Source organism: Wyeomyia smithii, chromosome 2 (genome assembly GCF_029784165.1).
Source record: "Wyeomyia smithii strain HCP4-BCI-WySm-NY-G18 chromosome 2, ASM2978416v1, whole genome shotgun sequence".
NCBI classification, from domain to species: domain Eukaryota; kingdom Metazoa; phylum Arthropoda; class Insecta; order Diptera; family Culicidae; genus Wyeomyia; species Wyeomyia smithii.
The window spans coordinates 115,300,625-115,314,261 of NC_073695.1; the positions used below are offsets into that span (position 1 = coordinate 115,300,625).

Genomic DNA, 13,637 nt, shown 5'->3' on the forward strand with positions numbered 1-13,637 from the left:
AGATGAAGAAGATGACAGTTCAAACGGCAACTCGATTGTGTTCCAGATCGCAAAACGATACCTACGCATTAACCCAACACGCCTCACTGTGCATCGACAGCGGCTTCGCTGCACACAAATGAATATCGAGTTCTTCTGCACTGATAGACGACGAGTGACCAGCACTCTATTCATGCATTGCTCGCTGCAGTACTGTTACCTGTGCCGGCATGTTTACCTTCAAGACATCAGTTTTAATGACATTCTGACAGCAGAACGTAAAACTATCTTATAGTGGAGGTGGTTACGAACTTTTCGAAAAAGCTTCACCTTCAAGACATCAAAATAATCAAGGCTCATGGAAGCAAACATTAGTTGACCTATTGGGACGGGGAGATTCTGTCAATTTTTTTTTCGCCACTGCTATACACGACATCACAGCAGGCAGTTGGTGTCCACTCATGAAGTCTGTGCCAGGCGTGCTCGCTTGTGAATGGTACATTGTTCGTGAAAGTTCGACCACTTGAACATTTTATTCAATTTTCACTGTTTACCATTGAAGTGATGATGATAACTGAAGAATCACAAAATTGATTATTGTGATACATCATGTGGTGACATCAGAATAACCGTTTGAAATCTTTCATTCCGACGTTACACCTTGGTTCTAGTTTCCACAGTATGTATCTCGATATAGTGCGGTTAGACGTAGTCCTACGTCAAAATTCTACAGTGTATATTTTTTATTGGAAGGACAAAATAATTATCTAAACCTTTGCCAAGGACACTATACCGATCAAACAAACCGTTTAAATACTAAAAATATTTTCAAACGTTTAAACGGGGCAGGAGATTATCCTAAAACTTGACGTCCCGGGTTTTGTACTAACATAAATCAAACTAAAATAAATTCTACAAGGTATACAGCCTTGGGTTGTATGAAATGGTGACGTAGGACTAAATGTATATATTATATGCTGCGATAAACTGTTCATAGGCAACACTACCGTTTATATTTGATGGTCGTTATTGTAAAACTAACGATGCATGGATACATGAAAATTTTACACTAGTAGTAGTTGCGAAAATTCTCATAACTCTTATCTTCAAGCGTGAAGAAAATTCAGCTTCAGTCTAGTTTGTCACACAATAGCGAGTGGAGTATAGCTGTTAGAGGTACGCGACATTGAGAAACGAGAGCTGCGTACGAGTCAACTTTCAGGCACTGCGGAGCATGTTACCTTTATTTTTCATACGGCAGCAACACTTACCATCGTACGCTGGAGGATATTTTGCTGGCACATCTACTGGAGGGTATAGCGGAGAGCAAACTTTATTATGCGCGGTCAAGCAAAATATTCAATGCTACCGATGGTGCGATCATCAGCGTTCTGTAGCACGAATTTCTAACTGAAGATTATGGAATCGGTTCTTTTCAGAACTATAGATGCTTGAGCCAATAGCGAGGGAAATGTATGGGAAAGCTAGAGCTTGGAACTTTTCCCCTTTTTTCACCATTAAGCAGTCAAGCAACAATGTTAAACATTATATCAAACAATTGTTACACAATTCATCTATCCACCGACATATAAATGACTAAGATTCATTAAGTCGTTAGCTTGCTATAATCGTTTGAAATCTGACGCAACATTTGCCAGTTTCATTTTCAATTTTTTTTTGTTTATCTAGTATAGAAAACAAAGACGTAGTCCCACGTCAAAAAATAGTTTCTTTTTTATTCAAACTTGTTTGTTTTTTTTTTTACCATCACCAAATTTTAACAGACTGTAGAAAGCATTGTGATTTTCAATGTGTATAAAAATTAGATTTAAAAAAATATATAGAATGATATAGAATATTTTATTCAGCAGTCACATTTTTACCTTTGTTATACTAAACAAAGGTTATAAAATCGGTCGAAAAACGCAAAATAGATCCATGATCCGGAGGGCCGCATCGTATATACCATTCGACTCAGCTCGACGATTTGAGCAATGTCTGTTCGTGTGTATGTGTGTGTGTGTGTATGGGTGTGTGTGTGTATGTATGTTGTCTGTATGTATGTGCCGCAAAATACTAACGCACCTTTCTTAAAGAACGCAATATCCGATTTTGATGATCCTATACGCAAACGGAAGCTACTGTGCTCCCTCAGAATGCTACCGAATGGATTTTTGATTAGTGGCTTAGATTTTAAAATATTGATCAAAGAGTATTTTTTATATAAGACATTTAACTTTTAAGGCAAAATGAATGGCACGGAGAGCCATGTGTTGTAAACCAATTTACTCAGATCAACGAATTGAACAATTTATGTATGTTTGTGTATGTGTGCCTGTACGTATGTATATGTAAATATGTTGTTTATATGTATAGTATATCAAAATCGACCCAAAGAAAAATAACAAAAAAAACACTCTTTTTACAGAACGCTTATTCCGATTTTGATGTTCGCATGCTCAAACGAAAGCCCCAGAGATCTTTAAAAATTATACTGAGTGCGATTGGTTGCTTGAACTGTAGAGTTTTGACCAAAGTATATTTTAGACATGAGCTATTTTACTTTCTGGATAATTTTTCTCTCTCACTGCTCTTTCTTCTTCTCTATCCCTCTTTTTTCGTATCGCTATTTATTTCTCGAAGGAAATCAACAATTATATGGACAACTTTTCATAATCTTTACATTCTTCGTAGTGCGTCTTAACTGGTGTGAATAAATTACCCTTTAGTTTTTTCTTGAAAATTTGAACCAGATTTTAGAAGAAACTGCATTGCTTACTTAGCTTTTTTTTTCCGAAGCTTCCGTCCTCACTTCTTATAAAATATATACTAAATTGTATGTTAAACCTAGATTTGCAAAGAGTAAGGAACATTTACAGCTTTTGGGAGCGAAGCATTGTAGCAAAATCTGATTCCACAGTGTGCACATGTAACACAATTAGCGATGCAGATATTTTTGAAAGCTTCATCAATAGCTATATTTTTTCCTATATAATTTTGAACTATATTTCGAGAACAGGTTTGTAGAAGTTTGCTTCAATTCGTAAAAAAAAACTTGATGCTGATTCATAAATCTAGGTCCAGCGATTTCTGAAAATAAAGCGAATAAGTAGGACCGCATTCAACTAACATACATGTTTGCTGTTCTAGTGTGAAATCAGCATTATTGTTATCTATTACTGTTTCCCCACGTTCGATTATCTCAAAAAAAAATCAGTTACTTCTAGCCAGCATTAAAAAATTGGTTCGTGATCGAAAAAATAAGGCTCATGTACTCCAGTGATAACATTCATATTATTTGCAAAAACCACGTCAAGCTTTAATTCGATGATCGTCTTTGGTTAACTCTCTGAAAACTATCTTTTAAATTCATTTAATTCATTATTGAAATTGGACTTATGATGGTATGCGATTTGTCTGGCCAAATATGTATAAAGTAATAGTTAGTATAACAAAGGTTTCTGCACCACTAGGTGGAAGAATTTAGGTTTTTTTGGAAAGATCTTTTTGAAACAGCAGTCGTGGATCAACAAGAACTATTGATATCATAAAATGACCTCTGTATCAAAAAGGAACAACTGTGCAAAGTTTCATCGAAATCTGAAATGACGGATTTGCGAAGTAGTCTCTTGTACTCTTTCTGCACACCTGACTACACTTAAGGATATGTTCACCAAACATTCTGATTAAAATTGCAGTCAAAGCGTATAATTTTCATGAAACAATTAAAATTCAAAAAAGTATTCTTCCAAAAAATTCAAGAATAATTTTAACCCCATCTTGCGTCAATTTTTAAAAGTTTCTGGATGAAATTTCAGATTTTTGAGACACAATTTAATACAAAAATTCAGCTTTGTTTAATAGTAAGTCCTTTCAAAAAATAACGCTTAAGTTAGAACGGTTCAACTACCTGGGAAACAATCATGTATCCTCTGGAGGAAAGCAAATACACAGTTTTAACTTTGATGCTAAAGTTACTCATATATTGTCATTCACCTGTTTCGCGTGGAATTGCGCCATTCCAATAAACCATCATCGAGGTAGTTTCATTCCGATAATAAACATTTACGAACCGCAGTTTAACAACGTGTATCCATCGATTTAATAGTTTAATAATCTGTATCCAATTAAAAATGCAGTTATCATCATGCTTTTGTAATTTCATTTCGAACTAAAGAATATTTTAAGAGGTACCTGTTTTTGCTTTGAAAGCAAAATTGGTATTCAGTTTTCGTTGAGTTCACAAAAAGCTCATTTTCCATGACGACATTGCCGGGAAACTCGAAAGCCGAGCTGACCCAATTTTAAAACCATTCTCGCCATCCCTTTTTCGTGTGTTAAGCCCACGTGTTTGCGAGGGTTTGGGCTCCATATTGCAAAGAGAAATAATTTCTGCTTCGAGACCTGAGTACGCACACTACTATTGGGAGGATTTTTCTTCCATGCTAGCATCAGGAAGAATTCCCGTTTACCCCCAATTCAGCACAATGAACTGCGCAGTTTTGTACATATTCCTTGAATCATTCCCTACACTAGTGTTGGTGCTTTCCGTCTGCTCGTTTATATACATGGAAAATCAATGAAAATCTAGGTCATTCATGCAAAAATGCATGAATGGTTGTCTATGACGGAAAATGACTGAATGAATTTTGGTCTTTTGGACTTTAGTCGATAAAGATGCATATCGCTTTTATTACTATCATTGTGAATTGAAACTGTATGTATTCTCTTTTCCGTTTTTTTTTTTTTCAGATATCCCGTCAAAGTATTGATGCCTGCAAAGATTACTTCCGTGATGATTTGCTAAAATCGGACTGGGCTCTGATGGTGGAGCTGAAGAAAACGTTCCAAATTTTGTAGTTTTTCAAATTTGTCATTGGTTTCGAAAAACGTCCGTACTGCTGGAATTTTTGCTTGAGTTTTATAATTACATCTTCCAGTATCGATATGAGCGTCTAAGGGATGATTACATGCATCATTTCCGCAGACTTATTTCGATGTTGGAAAGTATCTGTGCAAGTGTGCGTGTGCGCCTACCCGGTTACAAACTGCAACAATCAATTTAACTATAAGCCCAGTACTTTTACTTAACTCGCAATTGTTTACACGCTAGGTATTTATTCAATTGTTTGACATCGTAACGTATAATTGTAATTATCTAGGACCTTTACAATTTCATCTCTTTTCGGCGATTTTTTGCTGGTTGGTATTGCAACAGAAGTCGAATAACTATAGATAGAATTTGTGATTGCATATTGTGTTGCATGGTAGACAGAGAATGAATGCCGAAACCATCTAGAGGGCGTGAATGATAAGTAAGATCTTCTAATAAAAAGTCATGGTAAACAACTCTATTTTTTTTGTACTGTAACAATGTGATGACAAGCTTTTCGTTTCATGTTCCTGATTAGCTAATAATTGTTTTCAATCTATTATTACTGTTAACATTCTGTGCTGGTCATCAACGAAGTAAGATTTTAAAACGTATTGTATGAGGCTAAAAAAGAGATTCTTCTATCCTGCAGAGTTAAGAATATTCAATAAAGTTGCTCACTCTGCACCAAAATGTACTAGTTTTGTATTAGGTCAACATAGTTTCACGGTACACTAGGGGTTCGTTTCAATGCTTGCAAAGCTAAAAAGTTATGAAGCATATTGCTATGGGAAATAAACAGCAGTGCCGCAAACTACAGAAAGGGACAAGTAAACATCCGACCGTCGATCGTTTGTCAACACCACAAATACGTCACCGCCATCAACTAAGCATAATAAGGATGTACTTCGTTTACGCGAATCGCAACCAACTACCAGGGACGGTCTCCTGAACGGCTCGAACGATCGTGTTTCGCGTTTGAATTGTCTTACATACTTTGGTTGTTTAATCTGAAAAAAGGCAAGTTGAAAAAAAATTACCAAAACGGTGTAAAAAAACTCAAAAATGTTGCAGTACTCAAAAGGTATGTTTAAAAAAAATTCTCTAAATTCCCTCATGATTAAATTTGCATGCGAATATCAGTCTGAACTGTCTTCGATAGTATTTAATACTCATTAAATATTCATCATTTTCTATTATATTCAGGTGTAATCTATCGTACCTATAACATCAAACTTAATAAAATCAATACTTCATCATACTTATCTTATCACATTCTTATATAATTTGTCAACATTTCTTCATACATCATCGTACTTTTTGTCACTTATTTTATTCCAAAATCATTGTGATTTACTTCACTCTGTCATATTTCATGACACTCTATTTTACCTAGTTTTTAACTTTACTCAACAAATTTCATTTCTTATAACAGTAAACCTTTCTTCGATTTTTCTTTTCAAATTTTTATAAATGATGGGCAAAACAGGATCGACAAAAAGGATGCGTCTGTGTAGCATTTTAGATCGAAACAAAAAAAGCTTTTATCTATATGGCTTCAATTGAGCCAGAGACATTTCAATATTCACTTCACTCGCTCACTGCACGATAATAGGGAAAAGGAAAGAAGCTAGTTCATGTTTTCAATTCTGTTGGACATTCTACCCAGTACAATGAAAAAAGGAAAAGAAAATTTCACGATCGATCTTAAAGAATTTATTTTTGAATTTGACCAAATTGGGACGCAATGGACTTTCCATCACAATTACATTTCCAATGTAATTTCCATCATGAGTGTTCGATATGATTATCTCACAGCATGTATGGAAATTTCTTTTATACCTAGAACACAGAGTAAATAATAAATAAGCCGAGAGAAGAGTCAAGGAGTTCTTATTACGTGCATATTTTGTCTGTTTCTCATAATAACCGGTTCTTAGCCAGTCATGCTGAACTTAGCGACTATGACGAGTATGACACGTTTAGTACATTTTGACATTCTCAAAATATTGCATTCAAAGTTAGAAAAAATGGAGTATTCCTATGGATTAAAAAATGGCCAATCAGTTAAGGTTTTTCGGGTTCTTGAATAGAAAGTATCGATATCGCCAACAAAATCGACTGACAATACAAATTAATGTATAACAAATTTAAATAGAACATTTCATTTCGATCCCCTTGAAAATGCGAAAAATATATTACCGATCAAGTAATTGGCTCCCAAGGTCAAGGTTTACTTCGCTACTGCTATTGCATATCACATTCGTTCTAATGGTAGCCTTATTTCGCAAAGTTCAGCGAACTCGATGGAGCAAATCACGATAGTCCAGAAATTCCAAACTGCTGAAAAACCAAAACAAATTCTGCCGTCGGTTGCAGAATATCAAGCATCAATATTGTTATGACAGAAGATCAATATATATATTTCTTCGTCGAACTGATAAAATAGTAGGTATTTGCAAATAATAGCACATATTGTTTGGCATGAAAGACGGCACGCTGTGCACCGATGGACGGAAAGTGGCTATATGAATTTGTACTTCAAGCAGTATGAGACGACTAGTAATTACGTAACGAAGTAATGACTTATGATAACCTCCGTTGAAATTACCTGTATTCAATAACTTTGGTACAAAACTTACAAAATTGAAAATCACGAACCGAGAATACTTCAAACAAACGTTACCTCATATTCGGACGTCCTCCGAGAATTGCCCGGTGAGAGATAGTGATAGAACCGGCAAACCACGCCGTCGGACCGCAGGACGATGTCTGGTCATAATGGATTGTTTTTGTTTACATTTCGGCAGGGTGTGAAATATTTTCGATTTTTTCGCCGGTTTAACCATTCGACAGTTTGGCTCCGACACTGACTTCCTCCTTGGAATAGACAAGCGTACAGGCTCTGATAAGTACCTACTTATGTATCTACTTTTAAGTGATAACAATTTTCACCTATAGAAGTTCGGTACAGCAGAAAAAGTGTATTAAGGTAAACAAAGCACAGTAACAAAACTATATGTCGAATCGCATATAAAAATTTGCCTTCATCGCTTATGATAGGAAATTCCTTAATATTCCACGCAAATTTAAATGGTATTGCACATAAATTTTAAACAAAATCGTGATTTACGTTAGAAGCAACTGAAATTTAAATGAGAATATATTTTACGTGACGTGTACTGCCGGTAACCGCAAGTCAGTCCCATCTGTAAAAATGTTAAAACGAGAAAACAGCTTCGAAAGATATTTCATTCACGCTCAGTTATCACTTATTTAAGATGAATTATTTTGACAATATTCAAGCTAAAATATAGTTTGCATACTAGCCTGCACTAATTACGTTGTAAAAACCATTGATATAATTGATTTTATGATAAAAACCTTGAGTGTGACTGACTTGCCGTTACATTCTACACCGAAGAGAAAAGTAACCGCAAGTCAGTCACATTGCCATGTTGAAACTATAGTGCGTGTTGACGTGTTGTTATTCGTTGCCGTGGAAAACTGTCAATCTTTCGCTGTTAGGAAGTGTATGTCCATGAGAACCTTTTAAGTAATGTCGACGTTGGAAAATCTCATGATGTACGGAACCGATGAAAGCTTATCCGGTGAGGACTCGGATAAAGAAACTGAAGCCGGGACTGCAGTTAGTTCATCCGACAACAAATGTCAAGATGATCCAAATCCATTTCAGGTTCGAGCATCACCTTTGGAGATTTCTTGGAACGATTCCCTGGATTCTGATGGAAGTTTTTTCGATACTCAAGATTTTGCGGATAGATCCACGAAGAAGCGAACCAAGGAAAAAAATTGACTTGAATTCGTATTAGCAGAAAATTGCTCCACATAAATTCATCACCAATTAAAACTAAAAATAATCCCAATAATTGATAATTATTACTAGATAACTTATTTTCATCTAAACGGTCGTATCGAACTCTTTTTTACTCCCCATTCATTTTACTGTTGTATTATGCATGTTTTTTTTTGTAAATCGAGACTGACTTCCGGTTATTTTTCTTCTGGGACTGACTTGCGGTTACTTTGCCTAATGTGACAATTCGACTTGGTATAGATTTCCACTTTTGTTGAACAAACCACTATTTTTTATCGGTACATCTGAAAATATACTCAAAGCTAGGCCAAAATATGATGCTAACTCAAAATTGACAAAATTACAGATGGGACTGACTTTCCGTATACTACTGTAGTATTCAGAATTTTTTACTGTGAGGATGATTTCGTGCGATTAAATAGGAAGAATCAGTCATGAATCAGTAGAGTCCATATCCAATTTATGGCAAAGTGTAATTGCCTACCATCAAATCCGATCAGATAAGAAATAATTAGAACCATTTTGGTGCGTACAGGAAATGGGAATGGACAATACAAGTACAGTGAACTCCGTGTTAATTTAAAATTTTGGGTAAACTCATCAGTTGGTATCTTTCAGAGACTACAGGTATGATTATGCGTATTCTAGTAAGGCTGATAATTTCTCAAACCTTATTTTGATAACAACATGTACAGTCATGGAGAAAATAATAAATACACTTGCAGTTTTGGTTAATTTTCCATATTTGCGATGTTATGTTACGTCATTACGATCTGCAGACACTTTCTTTCAAAGAGAAACGGAGAAATAACTGGAATTTTTGTGCGTCGGTGATTGCGAAAGTTTTTTGCGTGAGTTAGTGTTTTAAGGTGGCGAAAAAAATTAATACACTGTTGAAATATATATACAAAACATTCCAAATAAGCCTAATTTCTCTACAGACCTTTCACGTTACAAATCTCACTTTCAATATTTTGTGGCTTGTCCTTTATTTTGTAAAACCATATTCAATCTTCGTGGTACCACCAGGTTTTCACAAGTAGACGCTGGACTAGCATTTGCAATACTTTGCAATACTTCGGTGCGTTTCAGCTCAAAACGTAAAAATGCAAAACAGTTATATTATTACCAGAGTTCCGATCAACAATCAACGTTAAGGCAAAGTTGTGAATAACTTATCGTTTTTGGACGAATAAAACACTAGAAACTCAGTAATTTTCATATATTTCTATATTTTAATTGATTTTAATTTTTCAATTTTCACCAATTTTTCAGTCATAACCAACAAAATATTTTATTAAGTCAAATGGTAAGATTTCCTAAGTTAATGTAAATCTTAAAACTAAGCTCGTTGTTGAGAAGCTATGTAAAAATGCCACGCTGATAATGTATTGATGATTACAAATATTTTTGAAGTCTGCACGGTTTGTTTGATAGATGTACGTCTTCGGCAAAGTTGTAAATAATAATTTTGTCTATTTCCAGAAAGAAAGAAAAAAAGCCAGGACGTTTTGTTTGATTGGTATAATGTCTACAGCAAAGTGGTAGACAGAAATTTGCTCTTCCAGGGAAACACCGCGAGACAAAAGATGTTTTTTTAGAAAAAACGTCAAGATATAGTTATAAATTGAATTTCTTGGAAAACTCACTCTTCACGAATCTGCATTTTTTATTTTAAAAATAAACACTATAAGCCAAAAATGGTTGGAGAAATAGAAAAAAACTTGTCAAAAAAAATAACAATTTTTTTCAACTTTTTATCTTTTTATTCTCTACGACTTTGCCGTAGACACTATACTGATCAAACAACCTGTTTAGATACTATTTTTTTTCTCTTTAATAGGAACTCGGCGCGGGAAATGATTCCAAAACTTGATGTCCCGGACGTCGAAACATTATTGTTTTTCATTGTATCATTCATAGTAGCAAATAGATGCAGATTCGGTAGTCAGGTTGAGAGCATCAAACCATTCTGTAACGGTTCATTCGTAAATGGCCAAAAAACACGAAAAGTTATTCAAATTCCCACGAGCGATAAGGGCGCGATACATTGGTGGGGTACAGCATTGATTTGACATATACACTACCCGCCATAAGTATTCCAACACCCAGTTTAAATATTGCAGCACCTACCTACAAGTTTAGCATCACCTGGAATAGGCAGAAATTTCCGACAACATAGAAAGTTGCAGTCTTCAGCAAACTTATGCAGCAAATCAAGGGCTTCTGGATAGTAAATATTTCGGTGCAAAATTTCACCGCTACGTGGCGCTAGTGAGTAGAAAAATCGCCGTATTTTTACCTTATCTTGTCTTACGATTTTGACCTTCTAGAAAGTTGCGATTTTTAGCTAACTTGTTCTGGTGGTCAATGTCTCTTAGATGGTGGAGAGTTTAATGCTAAATTTCACCTATAACTTTAACAAAAAACAACCCTCTCTAATTGATTCTGCAAATATTAACAGATGGGTTTTGTGCAGAACCACGAGCGCAAGGTTGATGTGGTAAGCAAAAGTCTGTATGTTAAAATACTTACATGCCAAAGTAATTGAGTTTTCGGAATAAATTCAGTTCAAAATACTCAAAACTACATATAAACTAGCGCCACGTTGAGGCTGAATTCCGAATCATACTGGTACACTGACCACAAGCCCTTCAACTCCTGAGCAAATTTGTTGAAAACCACAACTCTCTAGGTTGCCGGAATCACGAGTAAAAGTTACATAAATATCCCTCCTTTATGTGACGCTAAACTTTCCGGGGTGTTGCAATATTCAAACTGCGATTCCAAACTTATGGCTGGTAGTGTAAAAGAATTTCAATAAATGTTTTTCTTCTTTTTTTATGGCGACAGATCGTTGAGATCCTATGCCGAATCCAGAATACGTCTCCATAAAACTCGGTCGTGGGCTACTCCTATCCAGTCTCCCGCTGCTCTGGCATCCTCGTCGACAGCACACACCCATCGCGTGCGAGGTCTGCCTCGAATTCGTTGACCTCTATTCAGTTCTTTGCTAAATATTATCTTTGCCGGTCGCTCATCCGTTATCCGTGCTACGTGGCCAGCCCACTTCAACCTGCCGTGTTTCATCCACTTGACAATATCAGCGTGTTGTATTCTTCGTACAGCCCGTGATTCATGCGCCACACCCCATTTTCTAGTTTGCCTCCGAGTATTGATCGCAGGATTCTACGCTCGAAGACCCCAAGCGCTCGTCGATCAGTCTCCTTCCACGTCCACGATTCATATTCGTAGAGCGCCACCGGGAGAATCAGAGTCCTATAGAACGCACATTTCGTACGGATCTGTAGGCTACGGGACCTGAGCTGGCTACGCAATCCGTAATATGCCCTATTCGCTGCCGCAATCCGACTCTTCACCTCGTGGCTAATTTCGTTGTCACATGTCACTAGAGTCCACGATAAACAAGTTCATCGACTACTTTGAAAGTATCCCCATCCATCTCCACCGCAACACCAATACCCGCAGAACTATCACACGCTCTCTGCCAGCCACCATGTACTTCGTTTTGGCAGTGTTTATAATGAGTCCAGTTCTCGCAGCTTCCCTTTTGAGAGCCGTGAAGGCCTCCTCAACTGCTCTACGGTTAACACCAATTATATCACTGTCGTCCGCGAAACCTAGAAGCGTGTGGGACTTCGTGATGATGGTGCCGTTCCTCTGCACACCTGCCCTTCGTATTACACCTTCTAAAGCTATGTTGAACAGCAAGTTCGAAAACCCGTCACCTAACTTCAAACCATATAACGTCACAAATTTGCCCGCTGTCCTGAAGCATGATGTGAAACCGTCAAGCGTCGTTTGTTGGAAAACCATGTTTTAGCATAATATGCCACAGCTCGTTGCGTTTCACTGTAACGTACGCCGCTTCAAAGTCAATAAACAGATGTATTTCAAGATGTGTTCTCCAAAATTTGTCGAGGATCTGTCGCATGGTGAACATCTGGTCCGTTGTAGATCGTTTCACTCGAAACCCGCATTGGTATTCTCCAACAACGGCTTCCGTTCAACGGCCTCAGTCGCTGTAACAAAATACGGGAGAGAATTTTATAAGCGGAGTTAAGGATGGTTATTCCTCGAAAATTACTACAGTCGAGTCTATATCCCTTCTTGTAGATAGGGCATATGAGTCCTTCCAACCAGTCCGGAGGTAGTTGTTCCTCAGAACATACCCTTAGGATAATCTGGTGAATTGCACTACACAGCCGCTCGCTTCGGACTTTGGTTCTGTGGTGGTTCCTTAGCTCGTTGCAAGCATTCTTCACCTCGTCCAATGTTGGTGAGTTCACAGCTTGTCCGTCCACCCCAATTTCTATCCTGTTCCCCTCGATGACACTCCTACCTTCCTCACCATTCAGCACCACTTCAAAATGGTGCTTACAATCGCCTGGCCACCTGCGATTTGTCGGTAATCAGGTTCCCCTCTCTGTCATTAAACATGGCAGGTACTGGCACGGTCCGGTTTCTGATTCCGTTGATCGTTCTATAGAACCTTCTCGCGTCGTTCCTGATGAAGTAATTCCCCGCCTCCACGAGGACGCGATCGTAGTGCTCACGTTTCTTACGGTGGTGAAGCCTCTTTTCGTCAGTTCTTACCTCCGGTATTTCTCCCGCATCTAACGCATCACACGATTAGCAGCTGCTAGTTTAAATTTTTATGAATGGTACTAAGATTTGTTAGCCCTACTTACCAGGGCTAACAAATCTTAGTAATTCTAATTCCATATTTCTAATTTGCGATTGACAGCACAAAATAATTAATTGATTCATTACAAAATACTTAGGTTACAAAAAACCTCCCTTTAACCCTGGAAAGATAGTCTGCGTCAATTTGACTTCTCGCTTTCAGCAATATTGCTCATTTTTTCTAACAGTGCGTCGGTTTTTTCTCGATTCTTCTTAGTCAATAATGAAATATTGAAACCT

General features: G+C 37.0%; 1 protein-coding gene across 1 annotated transcript in view; it reads left to right on the top strand.

Annotated features, from left to right (window-relative positions):
- The window catches only part of LOC129721540 (eukaryotic translation initiation factor 5B), a 175,362-nt gene extending 170,034 nt beyond the window's left edge, over window positions 1-5,328 (top strand). Inside the window, exon 9 of the mRNA XM_055674238.1 lies at window positions 4,732-5,328. Within this exon, the coding sequence (XP_055530213.1) occupies window positions 4,732-4,839 (108 nt within the window). The 3' untranslated portion in view covers window positions 4,840-5,328. The remainder of the gene's footprint in view (window positions 1-4,731) is intronic.
- Window positions 5,329-13,637: the final 8,309 nt, after the last annotated feature.